The sequence below is a fragment of the Vigna umbellata genome, chromosome 9, assembly GCF_029865625.1.
Source record: "Vigna umbellata cultivar VRB3 chromosome 9, Vumbellata_1.0, whole genome shotgun sequence".
Lineage (NCBI taxonomy): Eukaryota > Viridiplantae > Streptophyta > Magnoliopsida > Fabales > Fabaceae > Vigna > Vigna umbellata.
The window spans coordinates 18,981,103-18,993,515 of NC_142173.1; the positions used below are offsets into that span (position 1 = coordinate 18,981,103).

At 42.7% G+C, this 12,413-nt stretch overlaps 1 protein-coding gene across 1 annotated transcript; it reads right to left on the minus strand.

The window, feature by feature from the left end:
- Positions 1-4,469: 4,469 nt before the first annotated feature.
- LOC148192792 (uncharacterized) lies at positions 4,470-9,893 on the minus strand. The gene is made up of 6 exons (XM_088099287.1): positions 9,871-9,893; positions 8,401-8,796; positions 7,251-8,295; positions 6,301-6,674; positions 5,145-6,114; positions 4,470-4,790 (listed from the first exon to the last, which is right to left on the minus strand). The coding sequence occupies exons 1-6, from the start codon at positions 9,891-9,893 to the stop codon at positions 4,470-4,472; spliced, it is 3,129 nt and encodes a 1,042-aa protein (XP_087955413.1).
- Between the last annotated feature and the right edge of the window lie 2,520 nt (positions 9,894-12,413).

Below are 12,413 nucleotides of genomic sequence, written 5' to 3' on the forward strand. Positions count from 1 at the left end.
TGGCCGAGCATAAGAGGGATGAGTCTATGTCTTAACGTACACTGAAGCAACAAGTCCAGGTACGCTTATCACCTGTACTTTCTTGCGGTATGAAATGTCTTGCTGTACGCTGTTTTAATTATTGTGATAAGGAAGCCGTTTGGTCTGATAGTGTATACACCAACAATTGGATTAGTTTTAATATCCGACAGTGAGATAGACGCTTATTAAGATATTAGTGAGGGTGTAAATTTCTAGAATTGACTAACCTAGGAGACTACTTCCCGAGAACGGGGTGTTGACGTTCGGCTTCTTTTAAGATTAGACCGTTCGGTAGCAAAAAGTAACAGAACGGTAATAACAAATACTTGGACTGGTGAGTCTTCCTGGAGCGATGCCAAGGATACATACTTAGAGTAAGAATTGAGTCTCTTTCACACTTATGCTAGATGCTAGATTAACATCAGTAAAATTTTTTTCAAAATAGCCTTTACCGAGTGGATGGGAACCAAGAATTAGTTAAGTAAGTTGGACTTTTCGTTATGTAGTACGCACTTTTTACTAGCGTATAAGAAGGATGAATAAGAGTGAAACATTTGAGAGCATTGCTAGGAGTGTTAAGGATAAGAAGAATTGTGAGTAGAATAGTTCAAAGTGTGGATTATTGGATGAGCAAAGTACAAATACTAGGGCGTGTGTAAGCAGTGACAAATCGAGAGTTGGGTTAGTTGAGAGATTCAGGCACTTAACATTTTCAGGGATGATACGAACGTTATTAGGGGCCTTAATTGGAAGTAGGAAGTGAAGCGCTCGGTAGAACCAATCGAAAGTAAGTAATGAGCAGATTTTTAAAGTTACGAATGGGCGGTGTATTGGAAATTCAGCTAAGGAATTTGGTCCTTTATAGTGAATTTGGAGATGGATTTTTGCAAGGTCATCACGATCAACTTAGTAGATGGGTTTATGAACAGGAGTAGCTAGGTTTACGTGTTATAAAGTAACATGTCAAAATGTAAAGGTGGAACTTTGGAGATCACACGACAACAGGATAGGGTTACCTAGAACTTAAGTCAATTACCTTTATAGATCGGTCATAAGGTAGAGGTACTATTAGAATTACTGAGGATAGGCTGACCAAGAAATTTTGCTTTATGATCATCGGTTTGAGAACTAACCATAATGATGGGTTTAACTCCACAGTAGGTAAGTAGATTGATTTCTTAGAATCCAAACTGGTAGCAATTCTGGTAGACATTTTCAGTTCATCTCTAGGTTCCATACAATCATTGAAGAGTAAGTTGGGGAAACCAATTGATGATTCGTTCAACTTATTACTCCAAGCGAACGGCCAGACGGATAGGAAAAAAAAAAAATCCCAAAACAGGAAGACCTGGGCATACGCATGTTTTGAGTCGATTATGGGTTAGAGATGAAGTCTCATTTTCTCCAAGAACCAAGCAGTTCAGTCCTTGCATAAACTGAAGAAATTTGATACTCTCCACCAATCAATTGGAAAAGTTTCTATGCTCTCCTTCTTAAACAGTAACTGTCAGATAGACCAACTTTTAATTCATTTAGTGGGTTTTCTTGCTGATTAGTCGTTCGGTTTTCGTTTAAACGTTTGTAGTGAAACTTTCTATTCTCTTCTTTCTGCACGTGAGTTATAAACGAACGTTCTATTTTTCTCTTCTTGGACATTCGTTATCTCCATTCTTTACTTGGATTAGCTATATATATATATATATACATATATATATATATATATATATATATATATATATGTATATGTCTTGAATTTCAATTAATAATAATTTTTCCCCGTGATGATCAGATTACTTGTGTATGTGTTTTCTCTCCTCTATTTGTAACATCCCAATAAATAGTAACTACCATTAATTAGAATTAATTACAATTAACAGTAATCAGTCATCAGTCTTTACAACTAAACAAGAGACAGAAACCGAACGGCTATAAGTTCCAGCGATTACAAAGTCGAGCCCCAAAGTAAACAACGAAAGCTAAAAACGAACGGTTTTACAATACAATAACCGAACGTCCAAAACGCTAATAAAACTACTAACAGCTACTAAGAACGAGCGAGCTACTGCTCGGCTTTAACTTCCACTTCGACCAGGTTGGCGTCCTCCAAATTTTCTTCTTCCAACATAGCATCAAGTGGCGCCTCCCCATCTGCTCACATCCACAACGGATGATCATTGCATTGACAAGACGGACATACATCAACAGTAGACAACACAAGGAGAGTGCAAGGGTAAGCTTAGGTAATTTAATTCATACATATCACATACAATTTTTAACACAAGCATTTAACACACAAGACATGCACCAATACGTATAAGCAAAATATAAATCATCCAACTACCCTAAGACAGACCGTCCGGACTGTGTGAATCCAAGTAACCGCAGGCGTTCATGCACCCGGTTGGTGTAGTAACTGGCATTCCCATCAGCTGCCAACCGAGGTTAACCCTAATGGCCTCCTGCCATTCCCACGCATGACCTACTCCCTCTACATGAGGAGAGCACTCACGGAATATCAGGATGATCAGCCATCAGCGATTTTTCCTTGGTCACACTTTACCATTCAACATAATCATTCATAGAGACGTTCCTCCTTGGAACGCTCGTTCAAATTCCAATTTCACAACTTCATCTCAAATATGGTTCGCATACTTCACAATTCCCTCAACATCATACTTTCATTCTTAGTTACACTTCTTTAAAATACGAACGTTAATTCACTGTATAGACGGACGCTATTTGGATAACAGGACGAACGCTATTTCGAAAGTAGGACGAAAGCTATTTAGAAAGCAGGACGAACGCTATTTAGAAAGCAGGATGAAAGCTATTTAGAAAGCAGGACGAACGCTATTTAGAAAGCAGGACGAAAGCTATTTAGAAAGCAGGACGAACGCTATTTATACGCGTGCTGAATAGGAGACCTTGCGTGATTTAGAACGTACGCTCATTATAAAGTCGAACGCTATCAACAACGAACGCTCGACAAAAGGTCGAACGCTAGCAAAGACGTACGCTCGACATAAGGTCGAACGCTAGCAAAGACGCACGCTCGACATAAGGTCGAACGCTAGCAAATCATTTATTCTTGTGAACGAACGTTCGGTCTAAGACCGAACGCCACTTAGTACTGACACTAAATTTAGGATTTCAAATGGGGACGCTCGTTCTAAGACAGCATCCTTTCCAAAACGAAAGAATTTAACTCTAATTCAAATTTAGAGAAGACGAACGGTAAATGACCGCACAAGGACGAGCGTAATTGATCAATCAGAGACAGAATATTTTTCCAGACTTCTCGTTTTACAATGACTTTACAGATTTTCATAACTTACGATTTCTCTCCACCATAATTCTCATACATTCCAGAATTCATATTATCATCTCATCAATATAAAATTTTCCAGTTCTAACATATCATCATCAACATCCAGTTCAAAACATTAACATTCCAAATCATACAGAAAATTTAATCATATCCTAAATCATGCTTCTACTTCTCTGCGTACAGTTCAACCAATAACATCATAAACATACAGTTCAAAGCATTTACCATCATATACAACCAGTACAACATACACGTACATGCATACTTCAAAATTCATATATTTCATACAATTCACATCCAACACACTTCCTTACTGTCATAAACATCAACCAAGTATTAAATCAAATTACTCAAGCTTCCCTTACCTGGTTCAGCAGTGACTTCCAAATGCTAAGGTTTCGCTCTTGCTCTCACAGATTTCTATCCAGCAACTTACACAACCAAATCCACTTAACCTAATATCACGAAACCATAGACAGATCAGACCCCTAACCCACGCATGCAACCAGAATTTTGGTTTGCAGGAACAGAAGAGAAGAACGTTCCAGGGAAGAGAACTCACCAGTCACAGAATGCAAACTTGATCGGTTCAACTGAAAGCTTACAGCTCCGAGAATGATCCTACGGTTTCTGAAATGGAAACAGAGGTGCTGGTGGTGAGTGATCGTAGAGAGAAGATGGAAAGGGTTTAGAGAGAAGTTGGAGAAAAAAATGGTTAGGGTTTCGTGAGGAAGAAGATGAAAGCTTGAATTGAAGTGAAGCGTATCAGAGAAATTATTTTCTCTTCCTCGCCAGCCAGCCATGCATTCACGCACTGCCACATGGTTTTCCACTAACGTTTTAGAAGCTTCTGTCGTGACAGTAGAGTGACAGCGCATGCAGAGGGTAAAAATTTCCTTCCTCTACGCAGAACCAACGTCCAATCCACTGCATGCCACTTGTTTCCCACCAAGCTTTCCGGAACGCTCCCTCAGTGACACATGGCAGGCGCATGCAGATTGGTTTTGACGTGTCAAAACGTGTTTAATGGTGATTAAAGAGTGGATTTTGGTGCGTTAATTATTTAGGGCTTCACAATCTCCCTAACTACAAAAATTTTCGTCCTCGAAAATTCTAAAACTTACCAGTTAAACAATTGAGGGTACAGCTCCTTCATGGCCTCTTCAACCTCCCATGTTGAGTCTCCAGTCCTCGCATCCCACACCACCTTCACCAGATTAACTTGTTTTCCCTTGTAGAGCTGGATACGACTATCTTCCACTCGGACTGGTTGCATTTCCAGGGTTCGGTTTGGACGAAGCTGAACGTCTTCCAACTCCAGTACGTGTGATGGATCAGATATGTATCTGCGGAGCTGAGAAACGTGAAAGACTGGATGCAGGTTGGACAGTTGAGGTGGTAGGGCTAGTTCATACGCAACTGATCCAATCTTCTTCAGAATCTGATAAGGCCCTACGAACTTGGGTGAAAGCTTCTTTGGACGGAGAACTCTTCCCACTCCAGTGATTGGATTTAATCTGAGAAACACGTGATCTCCAGCAGCGAACTCCAAGGGTCTTCTCCTCTTATCAGCATAGGATTTCTGCCTGCTTTGAGACGTCTTCAGTCGTTCTTGAATTAGTTTCACCTTCTCGGTTGTTTGCTGAATTAACTCTGGTCCAGTGAAAACGTTCTCGCCTTCTTGGAACCAACACAAAGGTGTTCGACACTTCCTTCCATAAAGAGCTTCAAACGGAGCCATCCCTATGCTTGCTTGAAAGCTGTTGTTGTACGTGAATTCAACGAGCGGCAGAACTTCATCCCAAACTCCCACATGATCTAGGACGCACGTCCTCAATAAATCCTCAAGTGTCTGGATGGTTCGCTCAGATTGGCCATCCGTCTGTGGGTGATATGCAGAACTCATTCGTAGTTGACTTCCCAACTCGCCTTGCAACGATTGCCAAAAACGAGACGTGAATCTCGTGTCTCGGTCTGAAATGATACTCGAAGGAACTCCATGCAAGCGAACGATCTCCTTCACGTACAACTTTGCCAGATTCGTCATTGACATTTTCAAGTTAACTGCTAGGAAGTGAGCGCTCTTAGTTAACCTATCTATGATCACCCAAATCGAGTCATGGTTTCTGACTGTGCGCGGTAGATGGGTCACAAAATCCATAGAAATACTGTCCCACTTCCATTCTGGAATCTCCAATGGCTGCAGCAATCCACCTGGTCTTTGGTGTTCCGCCTTTGCACGTTGACAGGTTAAACAAGAAGCTACAAAACGTGCAATGTCACTTTTCATTCCAGGCCACCAGAATGATGAACGGAGATCCTGATACATCTTAGTCATGCCTGGATGCATGCTAAGACGGCTATGATGTCCTTCCTCCATTATAATCCTCTTCAGCTCACCATCGTTTGGAACGCAAGTTCTATCCATATAGCGCAGTAAGCCATCCGTACCAATATTGAATTCTTTAGCCTGATCTGTGCCGAGCGCACTCAATATCTTAGTCAATTCCTCATCTTCACGCTGCTTCACTCTGATCTGCTCAAACACATCACTGGAAAGTACCAGGTTACAGCATCTAATCACGTTCGCTCCCAAATCGAACCGTAACCTTAGATCTCTAAAACTTTCTACCAAACTCAGCTCCTTCACCATCATTGCCGAGACTCTCACAGCCTTCCTACTCAAGGCATCAGCCACCACGTTTGCTTTTCCAGGATGATATAACAGCTCGAACTCATAATCTTTCAAGAACTCCAGCCACCTCCTTTGCCTCATATTCAATTCCTTTTGATCAAAGAGATACTTGAGACTCTTGTGATCACTAAATACTTGAAACGTTGCTCCATACAGATGATGTCTCCATATTTTCAATGCAAACACGACTGCTGCCAGCTCCAAGTCGTGGGTGGGGTAATTCTTCTCGTGGATCTTCAACTGCCTAGAAGCGTACGCTACTACCTTCCTTTCCTGCATCAGTACACAGCCCAAACCTTGAAACGACGCATCACAATATACTTCAAAAGGTTTGGTCGTGTCTGGAATGACCAACACTGGGGCGCTCGTTAATCTCCTCTTCAATTCCTGGAAACTCTCCTCACAACGATCAGTCCATGCAAACGGCTGATCTTTCCTGGTGAGATAAGTCAGAGGGGCTGCTATCTTAGAAAATCCCTCAATGAACCGTCTATAGTAGCCCGCGAGCCCCACGAAGCTTCTAACCTCTGTGACCGAACGTGGGCGCTCCCAATCCAGCACTGCTTTCACCTTGGCTGGATCCACTGCAATCCCTCCTGCAGAAACGACGTGCCCCAAGAACTGGATTTCCTTCATCCAGAATTCACACTTTGAACGCTTGGCATACAATTCTTTCTCCCTCAACACGCCCAAGACAATTCTCAAGTGGTCTTCATGCTCCTCAACGTTCTTAGAATAGATCAGGATGTCATCAATAAACACCACTACAAATTTGTCCAGATACGGTCTGAAAATCCTGTTCATGTAGTCCATGAAGATTGCAGGTGCGTTCGTCACTCCAAAGGGCATCACCACATATTCATAATGACCATAACGAGACCGAAACGCTGTCTTATGAATATCTCCCTCCTTCACTCTAATCTGGTGGTAGCCCGAACGTAGATCAATCTTCGAAAATATGCACGCACCTTGCAACTGATCCAGCAGGTCGTCTATCCTTGGAAGGGGATACTTGTTCTTGATGGTCAGCTTATTCAGTTGCCTATAATCAATGCAGAGTCGAGAGCTGCCATCCTTCTTCTTAACTAACAACACAGGCGCTCCCCATGGTGAAGCACTTGGCCTGATGAACTTCTTATCCATCAATTCTTCAATCTGCATTTTTAACTCAGCCAATTCTGCTGGTGCCATCCTATAAGGTTGAACCGAGATGGGTGCAGCAGTGGTCACCAAGTCGATCGTGAACTCGACCTCACGGATAGGAGGTAGACCAGGAACTTCATCCGGAAAGACATCCGGGAATTCATCTACTACCGTTCGTCCTCCACTGCTCTCGTTATTGGACGAACGCTCAATTTCGCTGTCTTCATACGTCAGGATCAGAAAACAGCTCGCTCCTTCCATGATGTCCTCCTTCAACTGACCACGATCAACAGATAATTCTTCCTCCTCCTCTCCTGGAAAGACCAACTCCTTATTTCCACAATCAATGATGATCCGATTGGTGGCCAACCAATCCATCCCCAGAATTACTTCTAAGTCTTGAAGGGGTAAGCAAATGAGGTTGACCTTATATCTACGCCCCTCAACTTCTATTGGACATCTCACACAAACTGTGGACGTCTTAATCCCACCAGCCGCTGGGGTTGACACCACCAGGTCGAACTGTAATTCACTCTCCACTAACCCAAGCTTCTCAACACATGCCTTCGAGATGAAGGAATGAGTTGCACCCGAATCATACAACACACCACAAGGCTTTCCAAACAACAAGCAAGTGCTGGTGATGAGCGTACCTGAACGAGCGGCCTCAGCACCAGTAATCGCATACACTCTCCCCGTAGCTTGTGCACGTCCACCTCTGCCTTGTTGAGCTCTCCCAGCGTTCGGCGGTCTCATTGCCGCACGTCCTCCCACACTGCACTCGTTCTCCAAGTGCCCATTCCTTCTGCACTTAGTACAGTATTTTCCCCCATTCAGTTGAGGACAAGCCCACCGAAGATGTGGTCCTCCACACTGAAAACATGCTACATTCCTTGACTGTCCAGACTGTCCGACAGTAGTCAAGGCTTGGGATCCACTCGCGTTGCCTGCTGGACGAGCGTAAGGGGATCCTCTCTGATTTACATTCCCCTTCGAGACAATCGGCCCCCTTACTGTTTGTTGTTTCTTCAAACGTTCCGCCTCTGCCAAATTCTTCTCCAACACCTTAGCCCTCTCAACCATGGCAGGGAATGTTCGGATACACAAACTGGAAATTACCACCTTCAGGTCACTGCGTAGACCGTTCTCAAATTTTCTGCACTGCCACTCCTCACTAGTGGCCATTGTATTGAAGCGAATCAAGTGTTTAAACTTGTTCGTATATTCCGAAACTGACATTCCTCCTTGGACGAGCTGTAGAAACTCAACCTCCTTGGCAAAACGGACACTGTCAGGGAAATATTCCTCATAGAACTTGTTTCTAAATACTTCCCAAGTAATCTGCTGTTGAGCGTCCATCAGAATGGCTCTGGCACTCGCCCACCAATGGCTCGCCTCTCCAGTTAACAAGTATTCAGTGTAGGCCAAGCGGTTCTCATCTGGACACCTCTTGGCATTGAATATCCTTTCCATATCCCTCAGCCACTGGTCAGCTTCGTCCGGAAGACACTTTCCACTAAACTTGGCAGGGTGATGCTGAAGGAAACTCTCCAAACTCCATTCAGCATTCGGTTGGGCAACGTTTGAAGAGGATGCTCCAGGCGCACCTCTAGTTGCAGCCAAGATCTCCATCAACTGCCTTTGCGTGTTTTCAGAGTTGACACGCGAGGCCTCCAAACCTTGCATAGCAGCTTGGTTTTGCTGCATCAGGGTGGCGTTCTGTTCCAGCAACGTGGTGTTCTGTTGATGCAGCCGTTCAACTACGGTTTCCAACAACCTAGTGCTGCTGGACGTATCGGACTCACTCGGTTGGGGAGGTGGAGGGAGTCTAGGCGCCATTCGTCCTCTGATTCATCAGAAAACTAGCGTCAGAATTGTTCAAAAGTTAAATGAGCAATAACTCATCCAGTACATAACAAGCACACAACGAAAGCAAAGTATGCTCATAACCCTACATGTCCTTTGATAGAACAAAACTGCTCTGATACCAATAAATGTAACATCCCAATAAATAGTAACTACCATTAATTAGAATTAATTACAATTAACAGTAATCAGTCATCAGTCTTTACAACTAAACAAGAGACAGAAACCGAACGGCTATAAGTTCCAGCGATTACAAAGTCGAGCCCCAAAGTAAACAACGAAAGCTAAAAACGAACGGTTTTACAATACAATAACCGAACGTCCAAAACGCTAATAAAACTACTAACAGCTACTAAGAACGAGCGAGCTACTGCTCGGCTTTAACTTCCACTTCGACCAGGTTGGCGTCCTCCAAATTTTCTTCTTCCAACATAGCATCAAGTGGCGCCTCCCCATCTGCTCACATCCACAACGGATGATCATTGCATTGACAAGACGGACATACATCAACAGTAGACAACACAAGGAGAGTGCAAGGGTAAGCTTAGGTAATTTAATTCATACATATCACATACAATTTTTAACACAAGCATTTAACACACAAGACATGCACCAATACGTATAAGCAAAATATAAATCATCCAACTACCCTAAGACAGACCGTCCGGACTGTGTGAATCCAAGTAACCGCAGGCGTTCATGCACCCGGTTGGTGTAGTAACTGGCATTCCCATCAGCTGCCAACCGAGGTTAACCCTAATGGCCTCCTGCCATTCCCACGCATGACCTACTCCCTCTACATGAGGAGAGCACTCACGGAATATCAGGATGATCAGCCATCAGCGATTTTTCCTTGGTCACACTTTACCATTCAACATAATCATTCATAGAGACGTTCCTCCTTGGAACGCTCGTTCAAATTCCAATTTCACAACTTCATCTCAAATATGGTTCGCATACTTCACAATTCCCTCAACATCATACTTTCATTCTTAGTTACACTTCTTTAAAATACGAACGTTAATTCACTGTATAGACGGACGCTATTTGGATAACAGGACGAACGCTATTTCGAAAGTAGGACGAAAGCTATTTAGAAAGCAGGACGAACGCTATTTAGAAAGCAGGATGAAAGCTATTTAGAAAGCAGGACGAACGCTATTTAGAAAGCAGGACGAAAGCTATTTAGAAAGCAGGACGAACGCTATTTATACGCGTGCTGAATAGGAGACCTTGCGTGATTTAGAACGTACGCTCATTATAAAGTCGAACGCTATCAACAACGAACGCTCGACAAAAGGTCGAACGCTAGCAAAGACGTACGCTCGACATAAGGTCGAACGCTAGCAAAGACGCACGCTCGACATAAGGTCGAACGCTAGCAAATCATTTATTCTTGTGAACGAACGTTCGGTCTAAGACCGAACGCCACTTAGTACTGACACTAAATTTAGGATTTCAAATGGGGACGCTCGTTCTAAGACAGCATCCTTTCCAAAACGAAAGAATTTAACTCTAATTCAAATTTAGAGAAGACGAACGGTAAATGACCGCACAAGGACGAGCGTAATTGATCAATCAGAGACAGAATATTTTTCCAGACTTCTCGTTTTACAATGACTTTACAGATTTTCATAACTTACGATTTCTCTCCACCATAATTCTCATACATTCCAGAATTCATATTATCATCTCATCAATATAAAATTTTCCAGTTCTAACATATCATCATCAACATCCAGTTCAAAACATTAACATTCCAAATCATACAGAAAATTTAATCATATCCTAAATCATGCTTCTACTTCTCTGCGTACAGTTCAACCAATAACATCATAAACATACAGTTCAAAGCATTTACCATCATATACAACCAGTACAACATACACGTACATGCATACTTCAAAATTCATATATTTCATACAATTCACATCCAACACACTTCCTTACTGTCATAAACATCAACCAAGTATTAAATCAAATTACTCAAGCTTCCCTTACCTGGTTCAGCAGTGACTTCCAAATGCTAAGGTTTCGCTCTTGCTCTCACAGATTTCTATCCAGCAACTTACACAACCAAATCCACTTAACCTAATATCACGAAACCATAGACAGATCAGACCCCTAACCCACGCATGCAACCAGAATTTTGGTTTGCAGGAACAGAAGAGAAGAACGTTCCAGGGAAGAGAACTCACCAGTCACAGAATGCAAACTTGATCGGTTCAACTGAAAGCTTACAGCTCCGAGAATGATCCTACGGTTTCTGAAATGGAAACAGAGGTGCTGGTGGTGAGTGATCGTAGAGAGAAGATGGAAAGGGTTTAGAGAGAAGTTGGAGAAAAAAATGGTTAGGGTTTCGTGAGGAAGAAGATGAAAGCTTGAATTGAAGTGAAGCGTATCAGAGAAATTATTTTCTCTTCCTCGCCAGCCAGCCATGCATTCACGCACTGCCACATGGTTTTCCACTAACGTTTTAGAAGCTTCTGTCGTGACAGTAGAGTGACAGCGCATGCAGAGGGTAAAAATTTCCTTCCTCTACGCAGAACCAACGTCCAATCCACTGCATGCCACTTGTTTCCCACCAAGCTTTCCGGAACGCTCCCTCAGTGACACATGGCAGGCGCATGCAGATTGGTTTTGACGTGTCAAAACGTGTTTAATGGTGATTAAAGAGTGGATTTTGGTGCGTTAATTATTTAGGGCTTCACACTATTTCTCTGATTCCTTCTGTTTCTCTGTTCACACTCGAATCAAACAGTGATAAACTTTCCCATTTCACCATTTTCTTTGGAAAGACTCGTGATTTCCTACTAGTAATTTTCCCATTCTGTATTTATGTCATGAGTTGGTCGACCTTTCAAAGCTATTATCTCTTTAATGAAATGTTGTCAACCAGTTCTTTACGTCAGCGTTCTTCTGTAGTTCATTTTCTTCCCATAATCATTCAGCCTTACTCAAATATAACCGATCGGTGTGGTTGAAATCGATTACGCGTCTGCCAGTCAATAGTTAATAATGTGCTCGCATGGCATTTGATCGTGCATCTTCCTGGGTATTATGGAAATGGCTCATGGCGATTGTGTAAATGTGGTATCAATCTGCTCAAGGCATTTCAGTAGTGCGGCTATCGATCAAGCTGTGCCATCCCACAAATCCATTCTTTTCCGTCATCAACAATCGCTACAAACGAACACGTTCGCTATTTCCATCGTCGCTCACAAGTTACTGTAAGCAGTGAATTCCCTTCAACCGAACACACCCTTAAGGAGAATAGGGCCAGTTGCGTACGACATTGCCTTGCCTCCTCAACTGTCCAACCTTCACCCATTTTTCCACGTTTCCCAACTCCGGAAATAT

Excerpts from the sequence above, each read along its gene's own strand:
- LOC148192792 (XM_088099287.1), bottom strand. The coding sequence starts at position 9,893 with ATGGCTGATCATCCTGATATTCC. Across the intron at positions 6,115-6,300 it reads CAGGAAAGGAAGGTAGTAGC|GAGGTGGCTGGAGTTCTTGA; the intron begins GTACGCTTCTAG and ends TATGAGGCAAAG. Across the intron at positions 4,791-5,144 it reads ATGTGGGAGTTTGGGATGAA|ATTCTGAAGAAGATTGGATC; the intron begins GTTCTGCCGCTC and ends GGGCCTTATCAG.